At 42.2% G+C, this 13,126-nt stretch overlaps 1 protein-coding gene across 1 annotated transcript in view; it reads left to right on the forward strand.

Moving 5' to 3' along the window:
• The window catches only part of afdna (afadin, adherens junction formation factor a), a gene marked incomplete in the record, with an annotated part of 118,927 nt that overhangs the window by 78,609 nt on the left and 27,192 nt on the right, over positions 1 to 13,126 (forward strand). The window contains 2 exon segments of the mRNA XM_037685954.1: positions 10,025 to 10,090; positions 10,166 to 10,239. Coding sequence (XP_037541882.1) covers positions 10,025 to 10,090; positions 10,166 to 10,239 — 140 coding nt within the window.

A 13,126-nucleotide genomic window follows, 5' to 3' on the forward strand; every position in this document is an offset into this window, starting at 1 on the left:
GTGCGTGCGTGCGTGTGTGTGTGTGCGTGAGGAGGAAGGAGGCTCTGAGGAAACAGTTTATTTTCAAATCAAAGTGGATGTTTTGAGGAGGAGGCAGAGGACTGGGTGTGTGGGAAGGCAACGGCAGGTAGAGCCCACAGCTGCATGAACTGTCCGTAAAATGGGCCGAGCTCCGTCCAGTTATATAACCGTGTGTGTGTGTGTGTGTGGTATTTGCCTTGTGGAGCGGCAGCAGCGCTCCACCTCAGTCTGACCAGCCTCCGTCCCAGCAGATGCTTCAGCTCTTGGATCGCTGCCTGAATTCCCCGCTCTCTGACAAACGGTCGACGACGAGGAGCTCGGCCGCGCTTGGAAACGTTTCTGGAACTTCTCGACCGCTTTTATGAAACCCAGCACAACTTTTATTATAATTTAAGCTGCTCGTGTTTGTAGGAGTTCACAACACTGTGGAGATGTTCCACCGTGAGGTTTCAAAACGACCTGCAGCAAGTTTCCACCACTTTTTTTGGCTTCGTGTTTCAGAATCCGCGGTGCCTCGTTTGTGTCCATAAAAAGAGCTGTGAAGCGCTCAGCCGAATGAACTGGCTCCAGTCGCTGTAACTGGGAGGCTTCGGACTTGTCGGTTCATGTCAGCAGGTTGAGGTGCTCTCCGGGATTAAAGCAGGTGCGCACAGTTTGTGTCCTGCGCCAGTCGGGACGTGGCGGACTGAACTGATCTGGAAACGGCGAACGAGAAGCTGCAGCATGTGGTTTTCAGTGGTGGGCAGGAGAGACGAGGTAAACTTGTTTAGAAACTTTAGTTTTTTATGAGATTCCGGTCATCTGAGCTGACTTTATGTAAATGCACGTTCATCTAATTGTTGCTTCGCCTCACCAAGTGTGGTGCCCCCCCCCCCCTGGCCCGGACCCGTTTTACTGTTTGCTTTCAGGGCCGTTCTGCTAATAGTTAAACTAAAATACACATTTGAGGACGGTGAAATCAGTGTAGCCATGTTTTCTTCTTTGAAACGAAAAAATCTACAAAGCGTCACTTTAAAACCGTATATAGTCGATAAATATGAACTTTATTGTCTTTTTAAGCCACTGCTGCTGACTATTTTAGACTCGGACATGCCCATTCTAATTCCTGTCCAAACCTTACGTTTGACCATTTTTTCTTATTTTGCATCCATACCTGAACATTATTATTATTATTTACTTATTTGTCTCGTAGGTCTGTTTTGCCTTAAGGTCCATTTTTACTTGTGTGTATCATGATTCTTCTGGAGCTGAGGAAGCTCACAGCCTCCTCCTCCTCCTCCTGCGTTCTTGTTGTGGCGTTTACTCGTTTATCTGTTGCCATAAAAAGCAGAACGTTCCCTCGGTGCATGTTTGAAATAACGAAGCTTTCGCCGCGTTGCAAAATGATTCCCAGAGCTGTGGTGATGTGTTCATGCTGAACTCCGCTTGGTGACTGTTCACTCTGCTCCGATAAACAACTTCATCTGAATTATGCACATACAAGCGAGTTTTCTAGACGATCGCATTCATTTTGTAAACATTTGCAGCAACAGAGCCAAAGAAATGCATCTATAATGTCCCCAAGCTTTTGGACAGAGGTATTTGCACCCAAAAGATAAAGATTGTACGTTTCTTTTTAATTCACATTGTTTTTCATGTCGGAGCATAAAGTGCACCGTGTTATTAGACGTTATCTTTGTTCTAGATGACTTCAGGTTGAAGATGGATTGCAGCTATATTTAAAAGGATGAATTATATTTTAGATGTTAGATTTTTAAATCGTTGTATTCACACGTCCTGATGGTTATAACAAATAAGTCCTTGTCGACCTGCAGGCGTGCCTCTAGAACAATCCTGGTCCTCGAGGGCCACCGTCCTGCAGCTCCAACACCTGATTCAGTGACTGAACGACCTCTTGAAGTTCTGCAGAAGTCTGTTGGTCAACCATGGACTCAAATCAAGTGTTGGAGCAGCGAAACATGTAAAACATGCAGTTAGTGCCCTCAAAGACATTACAGGACAACCCTGCTCCAGACACTAACCTCTTGCATCGTTTTGAGTTTAACTTTAATTTAAACACATTAAAGAAGTTTTAAAAGTTCTTCTCTCGGTACAAACTTTCACACTGAAGACGTAAGCACCTGCCTTATTGTTGCATTTAGTCAGATTGTCATTTTTAAAGCATTCTTAGCTGTTAAAATTCAATAATTATTATTTTCAAGGTAAAAAAATCTTTAGATTTTAGTCATCAGCTGATTGGTTTATGCGTCTCAAGTCAGGTTTTGCTAAAACAAATAAACCAAATAGCATTTTTAAGGGTAAACTTGATCATTTCAGGTGTTGGATTCACTTTTGTGCAATCATCACAGGAGAAGTGTGCGACTGTTTGTGCTTGGGATGCAAATAAAACCGACTGAGACGATGCTTATTAGTCAAATTTAGAAAAAGTATCTTGGTTTGAAATAAATTTGCCTAAATATCAGCGCTTGATTTTTGTGTACGCTGTTTTTGAAGTATTGGTTGTGTGCCCGTTAGCAGGTATTATTTGTTCTGAAGGTGGAACAATAGCCTGAGAGCGTCCCCCCCCCATGAAGGCAGGGACAATGAGAGGATGTACGACGCACACGCGTGTTTGTTTTCCTGTAAAGCTGCAGCCTGGAGGCGCTTACGGCCCGTGTGGAGGTCCAGTTATTGAAAAGTGTGCACGCAGGTCTGTGTTCACGTTTCCCTCCCGAGCGAATATTGTGCTTCTTGAAGTTATGAGAAGAAATCTGAGCGACACAGACTTGTATTTATTTACGTTTTTAACTCAAATGTTGATATTGTTAATCTTTAATAGACGATAGATTCAGGGCCCACAGTTTAAACAATTTCAAGTATTTGTTTATTTTTACATAATTTGGGCTTCCAGCTCATGAAACCCACGAAAACAGGATTAAAAAAAATTAAATACTGTGGAGACATCAGGCCACGCTACTCAAGTTTTTGCAGAAAAAAATAATTAAGATCACAACAAATCAATCAAAATACGGTACTTTCAAAACGATCTGTCAATCTTCAATACTTGTTGGGAATCCCTTTGTCTTAATTACCTCGATGCCACGTGGCGTTGACTGGGAGTTATGGAAGCCCAGATTTCCTTCATGTTTGCTGCCAGCTCTTCTTCGTTGTTGACTCTGGTGAAGAGAGTCCACAGAGATGAAGCTCAAGCTGGGACACCCACCCAGCGTGTGTGGTGTGCCTCGGTTTGAAATATGGCCGGGCTGCCCTCGAGTCTGTGCAGGAGTGCGTGGACTGCAGCCGGTTCTCCCTCGGTGCTGCTTCACCGTCTGACCCGTCGGTCCACATTGTCCCGCAGCGACCCAGTGATGGCTTCGACAGCTACCGAGCAGGACCCAGCCGACCTGCCGGGGTCGCAGGTTATTGAACCAGGAGCTGTGGCTGAGTGGTTAGAGCAGTCGTCCTCCAATGTGAGAGTTGGAGGTTCAATTCCACCAGCAGTCACATGCTGAAGTGTCCCTGGGCAAGACACTGAACCCTTCATTGCCTCTGATGTGTGTCCCATCGGTGTATGAATGTGATAAAGCTCTGATTAGTCTCTACAGATTCAGCTTATCTTGTACAGACATAGTAGAGTGCTGTATGAACGAGGGCACAGATTATCTGGATTAGATAAAAAGGTGCGATATAAGTACGGCTCGTTTACCATTTAACTACTTGGTAACTTACTCGAGGCTGTGTACCCGCTGACATGATGGAGCAGGGTCTCCCTTTCAGCTCACTGACTTCATGGCGGCAGGAGACGAGCTCTAAAAACTGGATTCTGGACTGTGTCCGTCCAAAGCGACACTCGTGCTAATAAGAGAAGCAACTTGAGTTTCTTGGCTAGTTCCGATTTAGGATCTCCTCGGGACTAAAATCGTTTGGGGAAATTCTTCTGATGCTCCTCCCAGAAGTATTTATGTGATCTACCTGAATAGAAAACAAAGTATTCACCGCAGACCTGGGGCTGCAGCGAACTTTCAAACCGTCCTTCTAACAAAGTCTTCAAGAACCGAGTCCTCCCTTGATCCATATTTTAAGACGGTAAAACTTTACCCAGTATTTTCTACAAGTATCTGGTTTAGTCTTTGCCAAGAATCGCATCATTTTCCTTCTGATGGTTTTACTTTTTAATTAGTAAAAGTTGACGGAGGATCTCGTCTTCAGGGAAGTGACATTAGTTTTGAATCACGTGATGTTTCTGATCTCAAACTGCCGCAGCCGTTTCTTCGTGACGCTTTTGTCAACTTGCAAAGTTTAGACGTCTGGTCTTTGTGTCTTCAAGCAGTTTTCTGCAGCTTTATTTGAATTTGAAACGACTTGTTCTGAGTAATAAGATCTTTTGCTGTAATTTATAATACATTTTTTTTGTTTGTTTTTAATGGTTAGAAATGACCTGGTCGAACGTTCTACCAGTCGTGTCAGTAAAATGTCAGATTTCTTGTGGTGAAACATTTTCAGGTGTGTGATCATTTCAGGCCCGGTTGTGTTAACGGTGTTTTCTTGTGCACATCTTGACCCAGCAGAACAAACGCAGCTCAGCTTGATTCAGTACTTCTTGTTTTGTCCCGGACAGCACACGGTCAGTACTCGTCAGCTCCTCCGTGGAGTTTCAAACGAGACCGATGAACCGAGACCGAGCTGTGTGGACCGGATCTCAAACAGCTGAAACATCACAGATGAGATTCACGTCCAGGTTTTCTTTTGCTTTCAGAGCCTGAGGCTTTGCTGTTGTCAGTTTGTTTGGGAGACTTTATCCCAATAAAAAGACTAAATGTCCCACTATAAATTAACTCGAGTGGTAAAACTGTTCTCTTGTTTACGGCTCGTCTTATTTCTGCACACACACCAGATGATTTTATTATTTTTTAAGTTAATTGGATCTTTTTGTGTGAGGTCTAAGCAGACTGAATATTTTGCGCCTTTTTAATAAATTCAGTGAACTTAATCAGCTGTTTTCCAAAGATCTGAAGCGTTTGTAGCTTTTTGTCTCTGGAGTCGTTTAGAGCTAAACCACAGCGTGCACATTTTTCACAATACTCTAGTCCCTCGCTGCTTTGCGGTTCGTTTATCGCGGACTCGCTCTATTGTGGTTTTTCAAAATAACACTGGACATGACACACGATTGGCAGATTGATGGATGAGCCTCATGATCAGCATGGAATTTTTATTTAAAATAAATTATTTCAAATTATTTAGCGCCTGCTGCACATTTGTGCAGCCCAGAGATGCAAAAAAGCTTCTTCCTGCAGCTTTGTGCAGCCCTTATTGCAGGATAAACTTCCTGCTGCAGCTGATCAGCTGTTCACCGTGCAGAGCGGAGAAGTGGGCGTGGCCAAGAGCGCTCGCAGGCGACAAAGAACAGAGGAGGCAGGGAGCTGAAATCATGACGTTCTGTGTCTTTTAGAGCGTTTAGAAACATTGTTTAGAATATTGCACAAGTGTGGGAAGGATTTAAAACACCTCTATATATATATATATATATATATATATATATATATATATATATATATATATACTAAAATAAACTGTTAATTACTACTTGTACTACTATTCTTACTTTGCGTTTATTCCACCTATCGCGGGTCTTCAGGGTACGGATCCCCCTCGACAAACGAGGGACTACTGTAAATACTTTTGTTTTTTTGTGCGTTTCCTCAACTCCTGGCAAGAAATTTGAATTTTAACCCTTTAAGTTTTAAAACTGAACACAAGGTGACGCAGTTTGTTGAACCGCTGAACATCCTGATTTTATTTGTGCAAAACTTACATAAATTACAACTTTTTTATTTTGTTTTTATTATTTTTTTTAGTAGAGAAATTTATATAAAATGAGTACAGTAATCCCTCGATAATCGTGGAGGTTATGTACACCACCACGGTCGGTGAACAACCGTGAAGTAGGAACATTATATTTATTTTAGTATTTATATATATTTTAAGGCTTTACAAAACCTTCCCACATTCTTGCAATGTTCTAAACTCTCAACCCGCCCTTATTTTAACAACATACGTATATGTACTGTACAGTACTGCAAACCTTTACTCACCAGCTCTGCAGAACAGCAGCTCGGTTCCCGTCGGGCTCGGTTCTGGTCCTGCAGCGTCGAAGCCCACCACCCCGTCCAGGTCCATGTGCACGTGGACAGTTGAGCTTCAGGATTATTTGTGACTTTCCTGCCAGTTCTGAGAGTTTAATAGATCGATCGTTACTTCTGACTTTGTGTTGCAAGACGTTCCCTCTATTTCAGCAGAAAGCAGCGGCTGGAAGCACTGTTGGCTTCTGGGTAGTGTAGTTCTTTTGGCTGGCTATTGAAAGAAAACTACAAAATGGCGGCGCCTGTTTTGAAGTTTTTTTTTTTTTTGTTAACTTTTTATCTGTACCGTCTCAATCACTTGAGTAATATCAAAGTTGGCAATCGTTGAAAAAACTCATATGAGCGAGTCGTGAGGCACTACTGGACTTGATTACCACATCTTGCTGTTTCTTACAATTTGGAGTATTTGAGGGATTATTATGCCTTTTTAAGATAATTAAAAAAAAATCTTTATTAATGTTCCAACTTTTTATTTTAGCAGCAACAGATCAGCTCTGAAGAACGGAGCCTCCTTGTGGAGTATTTTTTAAATAAATTGTTCTTTGGATCAATTTAAATGGCCTTTTTCTGAAGAACCATCTGAACTATGATCTATTATTGTGTTAAATTACTTCACCAACTTGTTTTTTTTTTTTTACTGATGAATGAGAGAAGTTCACTTCCTGTAGAGGTCACATCTGTTTCCTTTTTGAATCTTTATCTGACTCGTGCATTTCTCACGGATCATCCGTCCTTTACAATCCATGTAAAGGATGGAGGTCCCTGTGGACCTCAGAAACTGACTTCATGTTTGGGTTTTCTGGATAAAGCCCCACTTCTCTAAAGTTTACTTGCACCTTAGCAGGAAAACATTGTTTAAACCAAACATCTTACTAATTTAAGTTTTACCCCTGAGCCATAAAAACTTCAGCTGGAAAATGATATCGACGCTCAAAGTTCTGTTAAAACAAATCTCTCAGTTCAGAACTGAAGCAGGACTCCAGGGTTTTAGGCTGGTCAGACACATTCTCACTTTTTGATTTCAATAAAACTCTCTGAAGTGTGTTTTTTTTTTAATTTACTGAACAATCAGAGGATTTTGAACCGTTTTTTTTTTTTTTTCTGTCCAGCATCAGTCACAGAAGTCGGAGCTGTAAAATGGCAGGAGGTACCTGTGCAGGTGCACCGGGTCATTGCACTCTGCCAGCTTTTAAATGACCTCTCATGGGTCAGTGGTTTTATAACCTCAGAAAGGCTGCAGAAAGCAGGTTGTCATGCTTTTTAACATTGCAGGCTGTAATTTTGAGCTCGCATTAGCAGCGTTTTCTGTCGGCCGTAAATCAGGGGGAGGTCGATTCTGTGGGTTTGAAGTCGGTGCCAGTTTCTGACTCAAATTGGCTGAGGAGAAAAACGTCGCATAACTCCGAGCGTGCAGTCCGAAGGGAAAACACGCCGGTCTTAACGTACGTTCACTGCATAACGAGCTTCTTGTAGATTAAGTTGTACCTGGAACAAACGAAGAAATAGTTGGTTCAAAATGCTTTGTGCCAAATGGCGGCCGCTGGAGCGTGCGCGGGAGGACTTTAACAAGAATTTAAGAAGATTAACACTTAAAAACAATTATTTGTTTGCTTGAAATTATAATAAAGGTGTGCCTCAGTCTAACCTTTCCTTAATAAATGCACTTTGACGGTCAAATCAGCTGCATTTCAAAAGTATCCGCTGCCTCGGTGCTCCGGGAGAGCGCTCTGAGGGAGGAAATCAGGAAGGAGGAACGCTGTGCATTTCTTGAAAATTTAACAAGATAACTACCTAAAACAATTAGTTGTTTGCTCAACGTTAATAAATGCACTTGATTGGTCAAATCAGCTTCAGTTTCCGGGGCGGCGCAGTGAAATGAAGCTGATTTTGCTCCATGCGAGCTGATGAAGGTGGAAGTCTGTGGCAAGCCGATTGTGTCAGTAAAAGCCACTTTTACCTATTACATGACACAACGGCATGCCATACTACCCGAGTGCCATCTAGCAGCTGTAAATGTTAGTGTTCATTATTTTCAGAGTGAATGAAAACGGTCATATTTCAGCCAAAAATAGTTTATAAATACGGGAAAAATCCATAAATATGTCGCTTCGGTGTATAAGTCATGCACATTATGCAAAAAAACTTTACTTATGGGCCGAAAAATATGGTACCAACCATTTCCTGCTCCTCTTGAGTTGTCAGGACGTCCACAGACACGTTGAGATGTTGAACTCTTTGACGCAGACGATGCAGCATGTGTGACCTCCTTTTTATCGCCTCCATGTGGTTTTGTAAAAACAGGGTTTGAGTAAATATGAGATAAAATGAATCTGCTCATTCCTGTGAGCAGAAACTTTGCATAGTTGGCAGAATTGCAGCATAAAAAGTAAATGGACCAAGACGGGTGTGCTTTGAGGAAGCGTTGAAACATTTTAATGCGACACGTCGTGGAAATGTTTTACTCTGAAGGAGCTCGCCTTTCAGGAAATGACACTTTTGCAGTCTGGTTCTGTTCAGTTTCAACGCTCACGTTCACATAAATGTGCGTTTTTCTGTTTGGACCGGTACAAACTCTTTTAGATTATCTAACGAGGTTGAGTCTGGTCCTCTGGACCGATTCGTCTTTGTTCGTCTTTAATCTTAAACACTTCTTTTACGTCAGGGGTCGGCAACCTTTCTGATAAAAAGAGTCATTTTTGCCACTTTGTTTACTAAATATTACGAAGTCCGGAGCGGCAAAACCTGCTACAGCTGTGCACTGTCAACTGGTGGCCAGTGGACCACTACAGCTTTGTTCAAGATGGCTTTTCTGGCCAGTGGGGGTGATATTAGAAAATGAAAAACGTCTAAGTGCTATTAACAGTTATTGATATTTTTATATTTTAATACAAAAGAAAAGACCAGATTTGCACAAAGACAGAAAAAAACCTATATAATTTTTAACAATTTTATAAAAATTAAAACTCTGAACACTTCTCTTTGTTCTTGAAGTATCTTTCTTAAAGCATCAAGTTTCAGATAAGATCAGGATATACATTTTTAAAGAAAAATAAATACTTTTTGTTTACTTTGACTTTGTTTTCTGTGTTTTATTCTTGGTGTTATCACCATATTCCTTCTCAGCAGCTTCTCTTAAAGATATTCCAAAACATTCTGGTGGTTTTGAGAGAAAGATCACGCTGCGAGACTGGAAGTCGCCTTAAAGTGGCTAACAAACTACTAGCATGATGTCGTCCACGTTTTACACTTTGTATTTGTACTATTCTTCACATATTTGAAAATGACAGGAAATCTGCTAAAACTAGCCATTGTTATTGTTTGTAATAATTTAAATAAAATTCATTTTTTAAAGTTTTGGTCAAAGCCTGAAAGAGCCGCCGCATGTGGCCCCAGAGCCGCAGACCCCTGCTGTAGATTGTACCTTTTCCTTTAGATGTTCTTGTTAGAATAAAAGTCTTAAAAGAGACAACAGGACAGACCAGTGGAAAAACCCACCAGATGTTTACATTCCTCTTTGCCACGCTGCAAGTGAAGTTGTGATGTTCTCAGATTTATCGAGCAGCAGTGGTCCAAACACGCCGTCACACACGGTGAATATCTTCAGAGGAACAAAAGTTCCTGAGTCCAGTCCTGCAGAACACGGAGAGACAAAGAACCGACTTTGTTTCAGGTTGTTTCTGGTTCACATCTGATGCCTCAGGTTGTTTATTTGGTGATGACAAAAGGATTTTAGTATTGAACGTAATTCTGCCTCTCGACCATGAAAGATGGATGACCATGCAGTTTCCTGAAGCGTGGATTTTATTGAAACTCTCATAAAGTAGTTCTTTAATGTGCATTAGAATTGAGACGTTAGTTGTTGTCTTTTTCCCTCATCTCTGCAGGGTGCTGGTCAGGAGAAGCTGGGCATCTACATCAAATCTGTTGTCAAAGGTGGAGCAGCTGATATGGTGAGTTTTATTTCTCGGAGAGAAATCGGTGCAGGGGGGTCTCACGGTGACTGACTGGGATGTTTGTTCGTGCAGGACGGTCGTTTGGCAGCAGGCGACCAGCTGTTGAGTGTCGACGGTCGCAGTCTGGTCGGGTTATCCCAGGAGAGGTAAAAGAATATAAACACTGCAGGGCTGCTGTTTTGTGTTGGGTTCTGCTGTACCAAATAAATGCAAACCAGTCTGTTGGAAATTCCCAGCTGACTGGTTTGGATTGTAATGTTTCTTATGAAACTGTTCAGTTTTGAGAAAAAGCCGAGAGGAAATGTGAGTGTTTTTATTTCCCTGTGTTTAAAACCACCTTCTGGTCAGCGATGACGCACTCGGGGTCATAAGATGATGAAACTCGTCTCCAGCTCCGTTTTGAAAAACGAACCGAACAGTAAATTATCAGGTTGATGTGACGTCAGGGAGCCGCATCTCGAGGAGCTCGGTGTTGTGCCATCTTGAGGCGGTTTGTCGCCGTGAAAGAACAGAACGTCCAGCGTGTTTGGAGAAAGCGAGACCGCAACAGAAAAAGGGCGTCTGTGTTTGAATTAATCCGGTTCTTCCTCTCTGTCGACGTGCACAGACTGGATGTTTGGGGTTCTGGTGTCAAACTGGATCTACGGACAATTTGTTTAATTGCATTTTTGTGCAGGAAGCAAGTTGAAGTAGTGGATCCTCATAAACATAAGACCGACCAAAACATTTTCCCGAGAGTTCCCACACTTCTTGTTCAGGCTGCCTCTTAGTTAAGATAAGAGTGATTTACTGCACATGCAGGAGACAAACGTCAGCTCGACATCAACTATCTCGTAGACCAGTCGCGATAAACAATAAATCAATTAATCGCATGATTTTGGGATGGTTAAAAGCAGCTAAGCTGAGAAGCTAAGCTACGAGCTAAGCTAACAGGCCGACCTCGGGGGAAAAAAACCTCTGTCTTGTTGAAGCGCCAAAATTCACGGTTGAAACCCGTGCCTTCGTGTAAAAAGTTGTTTTTTTTTCTGCGAAAAGAAGCTGAGAACTTGTTTACTGTTTGTTTTTATTTTTTTAAAAGCTTTGTGTGACAAATGCTATGCTAAAGAGCTAAAACCACAGCGAGCTTCGGCCACTTTTTAGGTTGAAGGGAGGTGGCCTGCCTAATGTTGGGGGGCAGGTTGTTCCAGAGTTTGGGGGCCATGACTGAAAAAGCCCGATCTCCTCTGAGCTTCTTGTTTTTGGAACGGCCAAAAGCAGCTGATCGATGATCTCAGGGCCCGAGAGGGAACGTAAGGTTCTAGAAGCTCAGAGAGGTGAAGAGGTGCGAGGACATTTAGACCTTTGAAGGTCAACAGAAGAGTTTTAAAGACTATCCTCGTACGAACAGGGAGCCAGTGAAGGGAGGACAGAACTGGAGTAATGTGTTCAGACCTACGAGTTCCGGTTAAAAGCCGAGCAGCAGCATTCTGGACGAGCTGAAGACGTGAGGTGGAGGTCTGGCTGATCCCAGCTTACAGTGCGTTGCAGTAGTCCAGTCGGGTCGTGACAAAGGCGTGGACTAGTTTCTCAAGGTCGGGTCTGGACAACGCCGGCTTGAGGAAATACTTCGTTTGCTGTGTTTCTTTAAGACGCAGCAGAATTGTGACAAAATACATTCACAATTTAAATTGAGTTTCAGGATGTTCAAAGTTGTTCGTTGCGTCAGTTTTTTCGTGATTATTAGCAAAAAATCTCTAAGATCATCAAAAATAAATCCACCCACATGCAAATGTAATGTTTAACAAATATGGGCTGTAAAAACTAACTTTGTGTTTACAGGTTCTAATAATCCAGTCTACCCTCAAGTGTACTAAACAATCCTTTATTTCAGTATTTAGTAAACTAAGACGAAGTGGAAAAGCTGTGAGAAAAACTACGTTGTCCTTTTGAGCTTCTGGAGGATTTAAGACAAAGTATCACCCAGGTGCTGCTGGTAGCAGATGTTTTGTACTTTGGAGCCTACAGCTGTGTGTTAACACAGTGTCGAGGAGGAAAGACATCAGCAATGACCGAGGGAAGCAGCTGTTGCTGGGAAGGGTCAAAGGTCATTTCTAAACAATTTGGAGTCCATCGTTCTACAGAGAAAAATTATTTACAAGTGGGAAATATTTGAGGCATTTGCCAAAATTCAGAAGCATAGACTTGCCAACAAATTCACCCCAAAGGTCAGACTGTGTAATGCTCAGACATGAGCTCCATTTCAGACTCTACAGGCCTCCGTTAGCAGGTTCAAGGTCAAAGGTCATGACTTGTTTGGAAGTTTTCTGAGAGGCTCTTCTTTTTAAAACAACACGACAGCACATCTTAGGTTTGTAAAGTTTCATCTGAAGGAATTACAAAACCAGACCCAAGTACGGATGACTACCCAGAATGCACACCTCTTCCCAGCTGTCAGCACGGAGGTGGAGGAATGATAGTTTGGGCTCCTTGCATTCACTACCATGAACTCTGTAGACCAAAAGTTTCTGCAGTCAAATGTGAGTCCATCTGTCCCACAGCTGAAGCTTGGACCTTACTGGGTCCAACAGGACAATGACCTGATCTACAACAGAACGGGTCAAAAAGAAAAGACTCGAGGTGCTGCACTGGTCCAGTCAAAGTCCAGAACCTCAACCTGACCGAAACGTGATGAGCCTTTCAGAGAGCCGAGTAGAAACCAATGAACCGAAGCAACGCTGCAAAGAAGAGCGGGCCAAAATTCCTCCACAACCACGAGAGACACGAGCTACAGCTGCTAAAGGAGGTTCTACAAGCTGCTGGATCCACACACAGCTTTTTGTTTTTAATCAACAACGACACGGAGGACTTTGTTGCTTTTGTTCGGTTGAGCTTAGATTAGAATAATTTTTAAACCTGATGAAGAACGGATCATTTTTAATGACCTCAAATCCAACAATTTTCAGTCAGGTCATCTGGACAGTTGTTTTTATTTATTTATTTTTTTTTATTATTATTTTTTTTTGTGCTGAAACGTTTCACCTTCCATCCTTGACT

This window comes from Nematolebias whitei, chromosome 12, assembly GCF_014905685.2.
Source record: "Nematolebias whitei isolate Nwh7 chromosome 12, NemWhi1, whole genome shotgun sequence".
In the NCBI taxonomy this organism is placed as follows: domain Eukaryota; kingdom Metazoa; phylum Chordata; class Actinopteri; order Cyprinodontiformes; family Rivulidae; genus Nematolebias; species Nematolebias whitei.